This window comes from Dipodomys merriami, unplaced genomic scaffold (genome assembly GCF_024711535.1).
Source record: "Dipodomys merriami isolate MVZ:Mamm:240054 unplaced genomic scaffold, mDipMer1.0.p SCAF_21, whole genome shotgun sequence".
Classification (NCBI taxonomy): domain Eukaryota; kingdom Metazoa; phylum Chordata; class Mammalia; order Rodentia; family Heteromyidae; genus Dipodomys; species Dipodomys merriami.
The window spans coordinates 5,921,596-5,939,488 of NW_027203493.1; the positions used below are offsets into that span (position 1 = coordinate 5,921,596).

The following is a 17,893-nucleotide window of genomic DNA, read 5'->3' on the forward strand; positions in this document are numbered from 1 at the left end:
AAACAAAATTGTGTAAGAAAGAGGTGATAATAATTTTTTTAAACTTTCAAGGAAAATTCCAGGCAAAATCTAGAAATGACAAAGTGAAAAATAAATAGTCAAGATGAAAAAAAAAAACCAAAATGAAAAATAAGTAGCCAAAGCCACAGCAGTGAACAACACGTATGATAATAACCCTCTTAGATCAATTTGTACTACATTCTGATTCTTCTACATAGTACTGAAGCAAACTAACATCCTATATTAACTGAAAGAAAATAATTATCAAACTTTAAATTAGTCTTACATTAAAAGACACTATAAAAAGATATATTAAATTGACTTTTGCTAGGTTCCTACATTTATTAAAAATGATTTCAAAATTGCTTATCTTACACCATCTGAAATGAAGTTCTTGCTCCACAACTTTTTCATAGCATTTTTCACTTCTGTATTCCTAAGTGTATAAATCAGAGGATTGAACAAAGGTGTCCCAATTGTATAAAACACAGATATCATCTTATCCATGGGAAAAGTGGTTGCAGGACGTGTGTATATAAATATACAAGGTACAAAGAATAAGATGACCACGGTGATGTGGGAGATGCAGGTGGAGAGGGCTTTTCTCCTGCCTTCGGCACTATGGTTCCTCAGGGAATGCAAGATGACAACATAGGAGAATATCAATATGACAAAACTCACTGTGCAAATGGCCCCACTATTGGACACCAGAAGGAGGTTGATCACATAAATATCTGAGCAAGCAAGGTTCAACAAGGGCTCCAAGTCACAGAAAAAGTGATCAATCACATTGGGACCACAGAAAGGCAAACTTAAGGCCAGGAAAATCTGAACTAGAGAATGCACACAGGATCCCACCCAGGCCAGAGCCACCAAAATACTACAGACCCGGCGGCTCATGATGGTTGTATAGTGCAGGGGTTTACAGATGGCCACATAGCGGTCAGCAGCCATGAGGATAAGGATGAAGATTTCTAGGCAGCCAAAGAAATGCAGTGAAAAGACTTGGATTATGCATTCACTGAAAGTAATAGTGGCTGTCTTTAAAAGGGCATCGATGATTGTTCTAGGAGCTATGGAAGTGGAGAAGCAGGTATCAGAAAAGGATAGATAGAAAAGAAAGAAGTACATTGGACTCCGAAGGGTCTGGCTGGTCTTGATGGTAGCAATAATTGACAAGTTACCCAATAAAGTTGCCAAATAGCAAATCAGGAAAATTGCAAACACTACTTTTTTTCTAAATAGATCCTGGGTCAATCCAAGAAGAATAAATTCAGTCACATTGTTATTCAGTTGCATGGTTTCAGGAATGAGAGGAGGTGAAGCTGACAAGATCTACCTGAAAAAGATAATAGATCTTACTTTCCTATGAAAATATAAAATATTTTAAATAAATTAATTCATGATGTTCTGGGAAATTACTGAATATTTAGGGCAAAAATGAATATTGTTCATTGGGTAATTCTCTGCTCTTTTAATAAGTCACATTTACTTTGTCCATAATTCTTCATAGCCAATTTGTAAGTCTCAAGTGAAGTTATGATTGTGAATTTTTCTTATAAATCTCTTCAAAGACAACTGTTTACCCCTTTAATTCGTATAAAATTTATTAGTAGGAGTCCATCTGAAAATTTTCTTTAAGTTCCTTCATTTTCAAAAAATTTGATAACACAAAGTTGCTTGCTTATCACTTACTTACCATCTATAATCTGTTTGGTTGTTTTTTTCATAATACCAATGAAAGCCAATTCTATATCACATGCATATTTACTATTACAACTCTATATTATTTATAACTTCATTGCATATTCTACTTCTCTTCACTCTTTCCCATTTCAAAGAGAAACCATAAAAACTTGACTTTTAGTAATACTTTGCAACCTTTAAATTATCTTTGAGTGCTTTTCAATAGTTCACAATATTTCAAAAATCCCAATCATCTTTCCCTTTCTCCTTTCTATAAAAAGCAATCAACCAAGAAAATCAGAGTACCCAGAATATATTTCTACATTAAAGAGGTGTTTACAATACTTAGCATGTATCATTTTTCAACTTTTTATTTAAGCACCTTAGATTTCAAATGGATGTGTGCTGTATTAATTGCAGAGAAAACAAGCATTACTAAAGTGTCACAGGGAATCAAAAACAAAAAGATTTTTTAGGTAATGAATACTAGTCAGTAACTGAACTCATTCAACTGGCTTTCATTCCTACAAAATACTTTAATTTGAAAATTTAATTCTTTAACAAATTTCTTTCTCCAGTTACAGAAAGGAGTACGATCATCACTTTATTTCCAAACACAAAATCTTGTTCTTTTGATCATGATGATGTTTGAAGAACACACTAGGCAAGTGAAAATACAAAACAAAGAGCTATACATGTACATATAACACAGAAGTCTCAATCTATTACATTGCTACATATCCTTTTCAGAAATTCAGTCAGCTATTTAGAAGGATGTGTTTTGTTAACCCACTTTTGAGACTAAATGGATAAAATAAACATAATTATCTATAGATAGTTATATAAAGGAGTTGCCATTTATGAAAGCAAGTTTTTGAATGCAATATATCTTGCTCAATGTTACCCCTTTCCACATTCTTACCCATCCCTCTCATCCCCACCCCTTCCTTAACTCTTCTTCATTGTGTAGGATATATACTGAAGTCTTGACTGTATTTTCTCCTTCTTCACCTCTCAGTCCATACAATGTTGCCTCTTTTGTAGTACATTTTAATCTCATTGCACTTCTAACCAATTACTGGAGAAGGCAGTTATATAACTCCTGGTGAAGTTACATATTTTTGAGGAGCTAAAGATAAACAAAAATTTATTTTGCAAAATAATAATGATAATAATAATTTTTTCCAAGTCTTTCCATTTCCTAACAAATGGGGCAATGTCATTCTTTCTGATGGAGGCATAGAATTCCATTGTGTATATATACCACATTTTCTTGATCCATTCATCTACTGAGGGGCATCTGGGTTGGTTCCATATCTTAGCTATGGTAAATAATGCTGCAATAAACATAGTTGTGCAGGTAGCTTTAGTATGGTCTTGTTTGTGATCATTTGGGTAAATGCCCAAAAGTGGGATTGCTGGGTCATAGGGGAGTTCTATGTGGAGTCTTTTGAGGAACCTCCTTACTGCTTTCCAAAGTGGTTGAACAAGTTTATACTCTCACCAACAGTGCAGTAGGGTTCCCTTCTGTCCAATTCCCCTCCACCATCTGTTGTTATTAGAGTTCTTGATTATGGTCATTCTAATTGGAGTGAGGTGGAATCTCAATGAAAAAATAATAATAATGTAATAATAATAACTTTAGTATACTTCATAGACTTGAATAAAGATTAAAGGTACAAGGGATCTGATACTAAATTTGAAAATATTTTTTTCCTTTAAATGCAATCTATTTTGTCATCTACAATACCCTATGATCTAGGAAAGAAGGGGTATATTTTTGAAATCAAATACTTAACGGAACCTATTAGAATCAGGAGAGATTCACTATGGAAGGATCATATTAATTCACATTTCTACATGTATCCGCATATAGGGTCCCGTGTGCACTGTTCCCCACCAGAGGAAAAAACCTTCCCTAGTCTCTCACAGGCCTTTGACAGTAAAATGAGTTGAGTTGTCTGAAGATAGACTATCTCTAGAAATATATCACTTCATCTAAGAACAGATATGAATCACTCAATTCTTTAGGCAATGTTCACGACTTTGGAATAATTACAGTTTTAAACATCAATGCTATATTGATGTGGTAGAGAGCAGAGAAATGCTCAAAAATCATTCAGGCAGCCTCGACTAAAGTAGATGAGGCTGGAATACAGAGAGGTAGGAGACTTGTTTGGTGTTTTGTGCAGCTCTATAGAATCAGTGAGAATCAGTCATGTTCCTTAAGGACCCTCTTGTATACATATTACCATCCCCTAACTTAGACTCCTGTCTTTGGAAATCTCTACAGCCACTTAATTCTATGCAGAGTTTACTATTTTCTGTGGAATGGCCAACATGTGTCCCATACAGTTTTATCACTTAATGTCAAAGTTAAATCAATATTGTCTACCCACCATAAGCTCCTCAATCCATGCAGCTCAATACCATGATTCTGCCCAGAAGAATCTTCATTGCATCCAATATCATCACAGAGACTCTGATTACCTGACTTTTCCAAACATCACAAATGTCTCTTCAGTTATTCTTTTCTGTAAATGTGCAACACAGAGAAGGAGCATTGTGTAAGAGGAAGGGAACGTAGGGTGAGATATGACAGAAGTATGGACCAGAGGAAGTGCTGAGGAGGGGAGATTGCTTAAAACATACTTTCAGGAACTCCTTCCCTACATCTGTTCCATTTCGCTTCTCATATTTCTCAAAACAGTGTGTAGACTAAAAGTCAGCTTTCTTGATGTTCTAGAAATGTTGGAAAAATAATCCTTCAACTTTCCAAAACAGGTGTTACAAAGGTTTTCAGCTACATCTTCTCCTGTTACGGTGCCAATTAGGAAAGGGTTAAGAAGTAGTCCTTGTAGGCTTTGAGCTATCAAATTTGATTCAAAGCTGTCACTTAGAGAAGGACAATCTTGTGTTCCTTAAAGCCTTTGTGAAAATCCTTACCTACATCAACCTTTTCTCTCATTTCTAACACAACAAGAATCTTCTATTTTCTGAAGTCCCAATAACCTAGTGAGGAATTAACTACCAAATTCACAGTTTTCTATTCTTGCCATCTAATAGTCCCTAAGTAACAAATGAACCCTTCCTTCCCCACACAACAACCAATGTATTCCATACCCTTATTGCTCACAGAGCATGAAGTGAGGTCCAAAAAGATCCTATTTTCCTCTCATTTATTTCTGATCTCGAGCCTTTTATCTATATCTTTCAGTCAGTACATGAAACAGTATAGTCATGAGACATGGTATATGGAAATAAACTGGAAAACTATGCTGGATTATTCAATAGCGAGACCTTTCTATCTACAAAGATAGCAGTCATCTCTCCCTTACCTGTTAGAAGCCTGTGTAAGTGTCATGTATGTCTGTGACTTTATGTTTGCATCCTCCTCTCTCTCTCTATTCCAGGGGGAATGTTTCAAGACACAATGATGGAAGGTACTAGCCTCTAGCCCCCTAGCTAGTATTATTCCCTACTGGTTTCTCTTCACTAACACGAAATCACTAACACGGCAACAGTGAAATCTAGCTTTTGGATTTAAATATAGACTCTAAAAGGAGCAATTCAATCTTCCTTGAAACAGCCAAAACTAAGAATATATGATGAGTACATTGATAATGAAGATTGGAAGAGAACAAAGATAAGGGGAAAGATTAATCAATAAAGAAAAACACTTATGGGGACCTATCTTATGCCAGGAGACAGAATGTTCTATGGCTGTCAATTTATTCCCAAGTAGAATCTAGGGAAGCCTGTTGTATTCTGAAAGAAGAGGCCCTACTCTCTGGTATTAAGCAACCAGCCCTACAGAACTAAATATAAGTACAAAGTCAGGACTACAAATAAGTATCCTCAGAACTGCTTGCAAAGAAATTGATATCCCACAGTTGTATTCAGTGTCTTCCACTTGTTTTTCTGTAATATTCATTTTTTGAAAAGTCTTTTTCTGAAGGTTAAATTTTATTCAAATATAATATAACAGAGGGTTTACAGTCATGTAGATCATGTAATGAGTACATTTCTTTTTCTTTTCTTTTTTTTTTTTTTGGAGGGGTGGTCCAGTAGTGGGGCCTGAACTCTGGGCCTGGGCGCTGTCCCTCAGCTCTCTTCAGCTCAAGGTAGCACTCTACCACATGAGCCACTGCACCACTTCCAGCTTTTTTTTTTTTGCTTATGTGGTGCTAAGGAATCAAACCCAGGGCCTCATGCATGCAAGGCAAGTGCTCTACCACTGAGCCACCTTCCCAGCCCTGAATACGTTTCTTTTTGAACAGTGTTACCCACTCCTTCATTTTAGGAATACATTTTTGTTAAAATAATTTTATTTCATTAGATTATGTGTTTATAACTTTACATAATTAATACTTTAATGCATACCATTATTTTACTAGTTACATGATGACAATGACCACATATTTGGGAGAAAACAAACTCACAGAAATTAAGCAGCTCTTTCAGGTTAATTGTGAGATCTGAATTAATGACAATTTTGTTCTAGGATTCTTAGCTCTCTTCCCCACATTTTCCTTGCACTAACCAAAATTGACACAGGAAGAACTAGGAAGTGTGATGATGAAAGTTATTTCAACAGGCTGGGAAATGATGTCAGATTCAGAAGTTTAGAACTAATAATGATGTAGTGAGGTCCTGTTGAAATTCGATGACCCATGCAATAAACTAAACTAGTAGTGCAGAATACAATTTTCTAATATGTGAATTGTATATAGAACTGTTCTTTTTGATTTTTATTGTAGAGTTGATATACAGAGGGGTTACAATTAAGTGAATCAGGTAATGAATGAGTAATGAGTACAACAAGGAAACTTACTAACAAGTAGTAATTAAAATAATAAGAATGAGTAATGTCAACTGAGAAACAGTTGGAGATATTGTAGAAAATTAGCTGGCTGACAAATACTAGATGATCGATATATTTTAAGTTTCTAATCAACTTAATTTCGCAAGAATTGGGGTTTGAAAAATGATATTCACAGTTAAATACCTTTATGAGAACTTCTGATTCCATTTGAGAAATTGTAGCACCCATTATGTAATTTAAATTGCCAATAACTCCATTGAAATATCTCACTTTGCCCTTGATTCCTTGTCCTTCCTCTTTGCGCAGCTCAGAACCAAAAGAGATCTTCTCAAGCACTGATTTCTCTAAAGAGGGAAGAAGAGAATGAATGATGCATCTCAGAATTGGGAGCATTTACTAAGAATATGGTTCCTATTTCACCTCAGAGAAAGTATCAAGAACAGAGGGCAGTCAGAAGTTCCATGAGTTGATAAAATTGAGAAGGTAGAGTCACTGGCTCTTAGCCAACCAGGAAATATCTACCGCACCTTATTAAACTCACCTTGTCAAAATTTAAGGACAAGGAGAAAACATTGACAGGAGTAAAACAAGAGTGAGACATCATGTACAAAGGATCCTCCATGAGGGTATCATAGAATTACTCAAGAGTTGTTATCCATTCAAAAATGAGGGGAGGGGTAGGTGAGTCCCAACCCAATCAGGAGTTCTCCATCTGGCAAAACCATCTTTTACAGAGCAAACCATCTTTTCCAGGTGCACAGAAATACAGAAGCTGAGGGACTTCATCATCACCTCGTTGGTCTGATAGGAAATGCTAAAAATAGAGATACCAAAGGTGAAAGAAAAAGAGACTAAACAGTTACTAAACACATTCAACTGATAGCAAGTTTAAAAGGAAAATTGTTTTGTGTGGGGGTACAGTTACTGAGACTCTTTAAACACCATTTTCCTGTGTTTCTCTTCTTCAATGAGGCATCTGTTCAAAGCCTAGAGCTGTTTTTTAACAGGTTATTTCTTTAATGTTGAGCTTCAAGACTTCTTCATGTGTTTATGATTACAGTGTGTTTTACTAGCCATCTGCAAATATTACCCCCAATCAATACATCACTTTCTTCTTGCATTCTCCCAATTGTTCTCAGAAAAAAAACTATTTTAATTGTGGTGAAATCCAGCTTACAGACTAATGCTTTCATAGATATTTTACCTTACGTGTTTTGTCTAAGATCTCAAAATCCCAAAGGAGGAAATATAGGATTTTTCCTATATTTTGGTGTCACATTTTAAATTTTGCATTAAAATCTATGGCAAAATTCAGTTAACTTTTGCAAAGAGTGTAGTTTCTCCCTAGAATACATTTCTTTTGCATGTGGAAGTCCACTTGTTCCAGCGCTATTTGATGAAAATTATTTTCATCCCATTCTACTTCTATTTCTTATTTGTAAAGCACCCATCTGTTCTGAATTTAACATTTGATGGGAATTCATTCACTTTGTCTTTATATAATCATAACGTTTTGCCATTTTTTACAAGTAACTAATTATATCGGAGTTTTAAAAATGTTGAGCCAATTTTGTATATATATGATAATTAAAATTTATTATATATAGATTTTTCAATGCTGATGGCTTGAATTTATTGGTATTTTTGAAGCATATTTTTAAAAATTTGTATTCATGAGACCTTTATCTTATTATCTTTTATAGAATAGATATAAGACTACCTGTACGTTAGGGTAGTTCTAATCTCTCAGAATTAATTAATTAATTGAATTCCATCTTAAAATAATTGAATCTTCTGAAATAGCTCATCATAAATTGATGTGATTTATTTCCTAGCCTTTGGGAAAATTCACTGTGATGGCCTCAGATCAGCAGAAATCATGTAGGATAGCTCGGTATAAGCTCAGATTTGACATAATTATAAGTGGTATCTTCCCTTACTCAGTCATAGTTTTAATATACCAGAGCCTTCTCATAGCATTCTTCACTTCTGCATTCCTCAGAGTATACACAAGAGGATTGAGAAAGGGTGTTCCAATGGTGTAAAACACTGCCACCATCTTGTCTATGGGCAAAGTAGTTGGGGGACGCGTGTATATGAATATACAAGGGCCAAATAATAGGACCGCTACAATGATGTGAGATGTGCAAGTGGAGAGAGCTTTTTTCCTCCCTTCTGCGCTGTGATTTCGCAGTGAGTGCAAGATGACAATGTAAGAGATCATCAAAACAATGAAACTGAAAGAACAAAGGGCCCCACTGTTGCAAACAAACAGCAGGTTGACCACGTATGTGTCCATGCAGGCAAGTTTCATTAGGGGCTGCAAATCACAGCAATAATGGTCAATCAAATTGGGTCCACAGAAGGGCAATCTTAAGAGCAGGATAATCTGAGTAGTGCCGTGTACAAAAGACCCGATCCAGGCAAACACAATCAAGATGAGGCAGACCTGTCTTCTCATGATGGTTGGGTAGCGCAAGGGCTTACAGATGGCCACATAGCGATCAGCAGCCATGAAAATCAGAACAAAGATCTCCAAGCTGCCGAAAAAATGCAGTGCAAAGACTTGAATCATGCACTCATTGTAGGAAATGACTTTCTTTGCAGAGAAAGAATCTACAATGAGTCTTGGGGCCATGGTTGTTGAAAAGCAGGAGTCGGAGAGAGAGAGGTAGAACAAGAAGAAGTACATGGGGCTCCCAAGCGTTGGACTGAAGGTGATGGTCACAATGATAAGTGTATTTCCCACGATAGTCCCTCCATAGAAAACTAAGAAAATGAATACCACTAATTTCTGCCTTAGAGGATCCTGGGTCAGCCCCAGCAATACAAATTCAGTTACACTGTTGTTTTCAGGCATTCTTTCATTTAATATTGGAAAAATCACAGGTTAGGAATAATCTGTAAAAGAGAAAAGAAAAAACATGAAAAGAATACTGAAATTAGTACTTGATTATATATCCTCAGTCATGAAACTTATCTTTTAATGAGCTAACTTTCAGTTCTTGAATTTTTTTCCTGAAATTCAATTCAGTAATAAGATTAAATAGTTAGCAATAATAATTACCAAAAATGCAATAATTATCAAACATGGTTATCTAATGGCATATCAAAATAATGAAAGAAAAATGATTTTTCAAACAAAATACACATTAATTTAGGGATCTGATACAGAATACAGGGATCAGCATGCTTTGTTTGCTTAAACCAAATACTCATTAATATTAGGGTAGTGTAAGCAAAATGAACCCCAAGATAGGGACATAAGAGGTTTTATCTTTCTTGCTGTTGTTTTAAAATGTACTGTGTGATTTTTTTTTGTTTCTTTTGTATATTCTTCCACATGGTATAACCTCTATTTTCATTGTATTTGATTCTGGTGCCCGGCATCTTATACACATTTTTTCTAATTTGGGGAAGGGAAGGGAAAGAACAAAATGCTGAAATAAGTATACAGGTTGACCTATTCTAACAATGAGATGTACAAGATACGATGTTGAAAACAAACTTTACAGTTCTGAGGGGTGGGAGGAAGGGAGGAGTTGGGGAGGTGGGAGGGAATGGATGGTAGAGGAAAAACAAAGGAGGCGGTAACAATGCTTGACAGGAAATACACTCATTACCTTACTCATGTAACTGTAACCCCCCTGTACAGTATCCTTACAATAAAAATATACACTAAAAAAACTAACAAAAAATATTAGGGTAGCATTACAGAAACTCTGAGAAAACTTTTTTTTTATTTTGAAAATACCTTACAGAGGGCTTACAATTACATGAGCAAGGTAATGAGTACATTTCTTATCAAGCATTGTTGCCTCCTCCTTTGTTTCCCCTTCCCATCCCTTCCAATCTCTCCTCCCCCCACCCCCCTCCCTGCGCCAAAGTTGTAAAGTTCGTTTTTTGACATAACATCTTGTTCATCTCATTGTTGCAATAGGTCCACCTGTATCCCTATTTGAACAATTTGTTTTTTCCCTTCCCCTCCACAAATTATACCAACATCAAATACAGTGAAAACAGGGGTTATACCGTTGGGGAGGGACACACAAAGCAACAAAGAAATATCTTATAAATATGTTAGAAAAAATAGCAAGAAAGAAAAAACATCTGAGTTTTACAATAACCTGGTAGTTGCATTGTAAATACTTACATAGTCACCATTTCCACCATCCTTCATGTGATTAAGGATTTGATTTTGCTTCTCTCAATATTGGTTGGATAAATACACAGAGATAAGTAGGTGGATAGATGGATGGAAAAATAGACAGATAGATAATAGACAGAAAGATAGATCAATGTATTAAAATTCTCTAATTATACAGCACAATTCATTCTTCCTGTGCAGTTAAGAATAAATTTAAATTTCCTTTCTATTTTTATTTACTATAAATCTACCTTTTAAACCATGAGTTCTTCAAGAAGCTTTTATACCTCAGAAGTAGCAATAACACTAGTGGGAACAACAATACACAAAACCAAATACTGCTTCAAATTCAGATTACCACCACCAGAGATTTAGGAAATGGTCTCTGGGAGCAATGAGTCACAATGCAATGCAATTGCAACCACATACATCCTGGGGGTGTCCCATAGCCTAAGTTCAAGTAAGAAGAGATAAATATAAAAAGAAAACTATTTGTAGTAATTAAATACCACAAGATTTATTTCCCAGAAAAATTTAATAATTGAAAATCAGACAAAAATATTTGTTTTTATATATATTTTATTGTAAAAATATTGTACAGAGGGTTTACAGTTACATGAGTAGGTTAATGAGTACATTTCCTATCGAGCATTGTTGCCTCCTCCTTTGTTTTTCCCTTACCATCCTTCCACTCTTTTAAATATTTTGAAAGCAAAAAAGATATTTTAGACCACATATTCTGGACCAAAGCATAATTTATTGAAATATAGATAGATTTGACAGGTCAATCAAAATAACAACTGAAATAAGAAAAGCAAAATAAATGATTTTTGAAAAAGATTCTTATTAAATGAGAAAGCATACAGAAATATGCTTTATTCTTGCATAATTACATACATACATTTAAATTCCATTTGGATATCTTTTGTACCTATTGGATTAAGGAGCAATTCTTGGGCTAATTCTCTCCTAACAAATTCTACTGACCAATTTATGAGGAACATACTTCCCATATTTTTTGTGGAATTTTTTAGTGCTTCCAATGTTTAAGAGTGATTTCAGAATCTATCATACAACACCTACTAGTAAACATTGACTGAATTGATGCAGTCTCTCCTGGGCCAATTATAATCAGGTAGCCTTTTCAATAGTAAGAACAGTTAGAAAGCAATTGCAAATTCTACCATGGTAAATAAATACATTAATTAATTTAATGAAAGTACTAATTAACATGAAGTATACACAATTTTCTCTAAGATGTAAGTTGGATTTGAATTCTGTATGCTTACATAAAATATTCATTACCAAAAATCTCTATGTCACAGACGTAACCATATAAATGAATTGTATCTAGAAGACTAAATAGTCAAAATGTAGTATTTATAGTCTCTGAAAAGGCAAACTCCTTTCTTAGTAATATAGATGAAAGAGCTGATCTGTTTTTAGAATACACATTGACAAAAATTTGAAATGTGCTATGTTGACATGGTACATTAAAAATAAAGCTTTAAAACCTTTACCTTAAGAGACTGTAATTCACCTTGACATTTCACTGAGACATCTTAACTCTCTTTTGCAGAGAACAGGAGGCATAATAATATTTTAAAGGCGGTATAGGACAGAGGTTTAAGTGAGAGGATGAGGCAGCTCTGGAAATAACAGTGGAACTCGGTGCTCTTTAAATAACTAATACACTATCACACTGCCAACAACTCAGAGGTTCACTTGGAATTGGATGTTTTCCAAGTGTCGGCTTTGAGAAGGTGCTAGCAAACAAAATAACAATGTAGTTAAGAATCTAATGTATATCCTATAAAATTAAGAGGAGTGAGGAAAGGGCAGAGGAGGGAAAGGGTGGGTGAGAATGTTGAAAGGTGTGGCATTGATCAAGATATATTGTATTCAGAAACTGCTTTGTTAAATGGCATCTCCTTCATACCACTACTTACAGATAATTTTCTAAAACTGAATATATAAATATATTGCCTGAAAAAGTCTCCATGAAGCACTTCTTAGAAGACCCCCTAAGTAGAATATTATTTCTATTTCATTCTCTTGAATATCCCTATCTATCAGTCTTTATCCAGCTGGGTCCATGAGCTCCAGGAGCTACTTTGCATAGTTTTATTTCTATTTTCTCATGTTCAATTGGAATGCACTCCCCAACCAGACACATATTGTGACATGAACCCAGTCAATAACATGCAATTATAAAATGAGAACCATTAATGCAATATCCCCAGAGTTGCTAAGAGCTTATGAAAGAATGACATGTTCATCTGCCCAGTTTCCTTCCAAAAACTAAAGGCACTTACTCAATTGAAATGGTGAGAGTGCTTCTAAATTGGTATGTGGGAATTCTGGGATCAGAGTCATTTTTATCTTACCGAGAAGTTTGACTTCAGTTGGTTCAAGATCTATTCAACATAGTCTGAAATCCACCCTCATGGGTTTTTTTTCTTCTCACCATCCCTGGAGGTGTATTTAATAAGAATGATGCAAAATACTGGAGTTTGAACAAGTCATTCCCTAAAGTGTCTCATGTTTCCAAATTGAGAAGCATGTATGGGTTGTGAGAACATTATCTTCAATTTGCCGTTAATAATGGGTAAAGATGTGGGCAATTATTTCAACTAAAAGGGTTAATTTGGACATTAAATGACTAGAATAAAAAAGCACCTAGGGCTGGGAAGGTGGCTCAGTGGTAGAGCGCTTGCCTTGCATGCTTGAGGCCCGGGGTTCGATTCCTTAGCACCACAAAAGAAAAAAGCCGGAAGTGGTGCTGTGGCTCAAGAGGTAGAGCACTAGCCTTGAGCTGAATTGCTGAGGACAGCGCCCAGGCCCAGAGTTCAGGCCCCATGACCAGACCCAAAAAAGAAATAACAAAAAGCACCTAGCAATGAGGTCTTTTCACAATATTTTCTAATAAAATAATGAGCATTGAATGAAAATGTGCAAGATTAACTGGATCATCTTGTAATGATACAAAGAAAAGCAGTACTAAAACACACACACACACACACACACACACATGCATGCACACACACAGAGTGATGAGCAATATGCAATGAGCCACATATCTACTGAAAGAGCATGGGAAAGCAAAGCTATGGAGAATGTGGTTCACACCTGTAATCCTAGCTACTCAGGAGGCTGAGAACTAAGTATCACAGTTTGAAGCCAGCCCAGGCAGAAAAATTCATGAAACCTCAATAAACCACTCAGAAAAAAAGCCAGAAGTGACAATGTGCCTCAAGTAGTAAAGCATTAGCCTTGAGCACAGAGAAGCTCAGGGACAGTGCCCCAGCCTGTAAGCCCCAGGATGCACAAGAAAGATTGCTAATAAAAAAACTCTTGAATTTGTGGTATGATAAAGCAACTAGCCTATACAATTTACCTAGCACAGTCTTCATCCTAAAAGCAATAAAACTGATTATAGTTATCTGTTCTTTTGCTTATGATTATTTAGGGGAAAAAAGTATAAAAGGAGTTCCAAGTACTCTCATAATCAATATAACCAAAATCATGTGAAAATCAGCCATAGTATGGATAAGAGCTTATCACTCTCTCTGTTTGTATAATTTCCCCTTGATATGTTTTTCCCAGGTATGATGATATGGAATATGCACAGTGCTTACATACTTTGACCATAAATGAGATGCTATTCTATATCAACATGTTAATAAATATTTCATGGAAAGAAAAGCATATGAGTCAAGATGCATGGATAAACTGGCAAAAGCTGTGAATTTTCAGAATTTACAATATGCAACTGTCAAAATCTGTACCCTTCTGCCTCCTTGAATACAGAATCTATGTATCCAGAATTTACTCTGTACAGATTTACAGTTGTCGTTTAATTTCCTTCGTTAGAGAACTACTCTTTGCTCAGATCATCCCAACTATTTTTTTAATTTAATTTTATTTTATTTGAGAACATACTGTACAGAGGGGCTACAATTACATGGGCAGGATAATGCATAGATTTCTTACCAAGCATTGCAGCCTCCTCCTTTGTTTACCCTTCACCTCCCAATCCTTTACTCGGTTGGGTGAATGTTTGACATTTGGCACACTTATTGTTGAACTGGGAGAACCTTCCTATGAAACATTTTCTTAATGGCATTTTTCATCTGGTCATTTCTCAAGGTGTAGATCAAGGGATTTAGCATGGGAGTTATCATGGTGTAGAAGACAGCAACAGCCTTATCGATGGCTAACGTAGTTGCAGGTCTTAGGTACACAAACACACATGGCACAAAGTACAAGACTACCACGGTGATGTGGGAGACACAGGTGGAGAGGGCTTTGCGCCTCCCCTCCACGCTGTGGTTCCTCACTGAGCGCAGGATGACCACGTAGGAGGCCAGCAGAAGGAGGAAATTTAACAGACAGATGAAGCCACTGTTGGCAGCCACAAAGAGTCCCAGCGTGTGAGTATCCATGCAGACCAGAGCAAGCAAAGGGTTCAGATCACACATGAAGTGATCTATGACATTTGGACCACAGAAGGGCAACCAGACGATGAACAGGAGCTGTATGGTTCCATGAAGAAAGCCCCCCACCCAGGACACACCCATCAGAAGATTACACATGCGCTGGTTCATGATGGTGGTGTAGTGCAGGGGCTTACAGATGGCCACGTAGCGGTCATAGGCCATCACTGTGAGCAGGATGACCTCTGCTCCTCCAAAAAAATGTTCCCCAAAGACTTGAATCATGCAGCCACTGAAGAAGATGGTCTTTGTTTCATGGAGGGAATCTACGATCAGTTTAGGGGTACTGACAGAAGAATAGCACGCATCGATAAAGGAGAGATAAGCCAGGAAAAAGTACATCGGGGACCCCAGCAGTGGACTTCCGGTGATGGTGACCACGATGAGCACGTTCCCAGTCACAGAGATCACGTAGATGAGCAAAAAGAGAACAAAGATGGTTTTCTGCATCTTTGGGTTTTCTGTGAGGCCCAGGAGAACAAACTGAGTCACATTGTTCCTGTTCTCCATGTATTTAATGTGAAAGTCACTTAAATTACCTGAAAAAAAATGTAATACAATCTTGAATTTACTTGGCAGCTTCACTCTAATAAATATGAAATGCCTGCATTCCATTAGACTGTGAAATTTAAGTAAGGGACTTTGCTCAACTTCAATTTATTATTTTCAGAGGTAAAACGGGTGCCTTTTTGAATTCTTTTTTTTTTTTTTTTTTTTTTTTTGGTCGATCGTGGGGCTTGAACTCTGGGCCTGGGCACTGTTCCTCAGCTCTGCAGCTCAAGGCAAGTGCTCTACCACTTGAGCCACAGCTCCACTTCTGGTTTTCTAGTGGTTTATTGGAGATAAGAGTCTCACGGACTTTCTTACCCAGGCTGGCTTTTTACCGCAATCCTGAGATCTCAGCCTCCTGAGTAGCTAGAATTACAGGCATGAGCCACCAGCGCCCAGCTTTGAATTCTTAAAGATTACTCAAACTGCTCTTGGATGAAGAGGAAAAGATTATGATGGAGGAACTTCTGAGATATACAAAGCACAAGCCAGTCTGAACACACTTAGTTGTCTGAGTATTGTAGGCCAGAGGCAAAATAGAAGCAGGAGACTGCTGCTCCCCACACATGCTGCAGCTAAGACCTCAGAAACAAGTAAGGACAAGCATCATTTTATACTTAAAGAAAGTTGCCTTTTATTATTAGGAAATCGGGAGTCATGAAAGGTAATTGTCAGTATCTGCAGACCTATGACAAGGAATATGAGAGGAAAGGACTCTTGGAATGCCCTTGAGTGAACAAACAGCTGTCTGAGTCTTGATAAGCAGAGCAAGATTTGTGAGAGGTAGAAGGTCAAGTCATCTGATGGGGGGTGTTTATAGAAAGTGATCTAAAGAATGCCAGGACAATAGCAAGGGGAATGTAATGAAACCATCAAAAACGCACTTTAGCATAATTCATAATACAAGATGATTTGTATATAGTGGCTTTGTAATAGCCAGCCATAAAAAAATGACATTTTTCTGAGTATGGAGTGGTACCAAATCCTTTGCACATGGCTTTCCTTTTAAAAATGAGTAATAATTCATACAGTTGAGAGAATGAACTCAGCAAGTATCATATTAATATTAGTCATTCATTTATGCCGATGGTGCTCTGAGTTACTGCAGACCCTTGCTGATTTCATGCCCACTGAAATGTGTTTGTCATCAATAGTGCCACTTTTAGGCATCTCTTAAATTTGTTTTTACTAGTGATAACAACACAGAGAAGCAAAGGCTCCTGCTCAGAACAGCAAGGGACATAATGGAAGAGACAAGTAAATTTATTTTTAATCCTCACGGTATCGCCCTTTAGATTCACGAACTTCATTGTCATCTAGGTTCTTAGCCTTCATCATACCCGAACTGCTGTATTTTTACATGACCATAGTCATTTAAATTTCCTTAATTCTTCTTTAGGGGCAATATTTTAGGAGGCAAATTATCAGTAGACACAGAGAAAGTAAAAGTGTTATTGTATGCTTGGAAGAATTCCTTTATTATTGTCTGCCCTATTAGATTCAGGTTTTCCTCCCCTAATACTTTATAAAGTATGCACTTCTGGATTCTGCTGAGAACAAGTTTGAGAATCAAAAAGAATAGATTAGACTTCTGTTCTTCCAATTATGACATCATTTAGCTTGGGCATATTTCCTGGCAGTTCATATACCTTTCTTAACATCTATTAATAAAATCAGATTGGAACCTCATGGATTGCTAGGAAATTTGTTATCTGAGCTAGAGATACATATACAGGAGCTTTTGTGTATTGTTATAACTGGGTACGTTTTCAGAAGTTAAGCAGAACTGGCAGCATTGGAAGCAACAGAATGTGCCTATAAATCTACAAGTAAACACACTGGATGGTTAAAAAAATATGCTGTGACATGATAGATAACTTTTACAGATCTCTAGCCATTCACACAGTGGGGTCAAAGATGGTATTCATAGCAGATCTTACAGGCTAAATAGCTATGTGCGTATGCTCACATAAAATTATACTTATCAAAATGAACTTTAAGAAATAGAAATGACATTTTTGTTGTTGTTGCTTTGCTGTTATTGGTGTCTTTTCTTTTTGTCTTGTTTGTTAGTCTGTCTTTGGGAGGGTAAGGGGAACATAGAAAAGTTGGAACAAAGGGAGAACAAATACAACAGTGGCACTCACTAGATACTAGAAAATGAACTATACATCTTGTGAGTGGGGTTGG

General features: G+C 36.3%; 3 protein-coding genes across 3 annotated transcripts; all 3 read right to left on the reverse strand.

Moving 5' to 3' along the window:
- Positions 1-366: 366 nt before the first annotated feature.
- On the reverse strand, positions 367-1,299 carry LOC138833701 (olfactory receptor 4C16-like). Its single transcript, XM_070031992.1, has one exon. It carries the CDS (start codon positions 1,297-1,299, stop codon positions 367-369), a length of 933 nt encoding a protein of 310 aa, XP_069888093.1.
- A 7,148-nt stretch (positions 1,300-8,447) lies between these two features.
- LOC138833702 (olfactory receptor 4C11-like) lies at positions 8,448-9,371 on the reverse strand. The gene has a single exon (XM_070031993.1). It carries the CDS (start codon positions 9,369-9,371, stop codon positions 8,448-8,450), a length of 924 nt encoding a protein of 307 aa, XP_069888094.1.
- A 5,363-nt stretch (positions 9,372-14,734) lies between these two features.
- Positions 14,735-15,703, reverse strand: LOC138833703 (olfactory receptor 4C46-like). The gene has a single exon (XM_070031994.1). The coding sequence runs from the start codon at positions 15,662-15,664 to the stop codon at positions 14,735-14,737; it is 930 nt and encodes a 309-aa protein (XP_069888095.1). The 5' UTR covers positions 15,665-15,703.
- Positions 15,704-17,893: the final 2,190 nt, after the last annotated feature.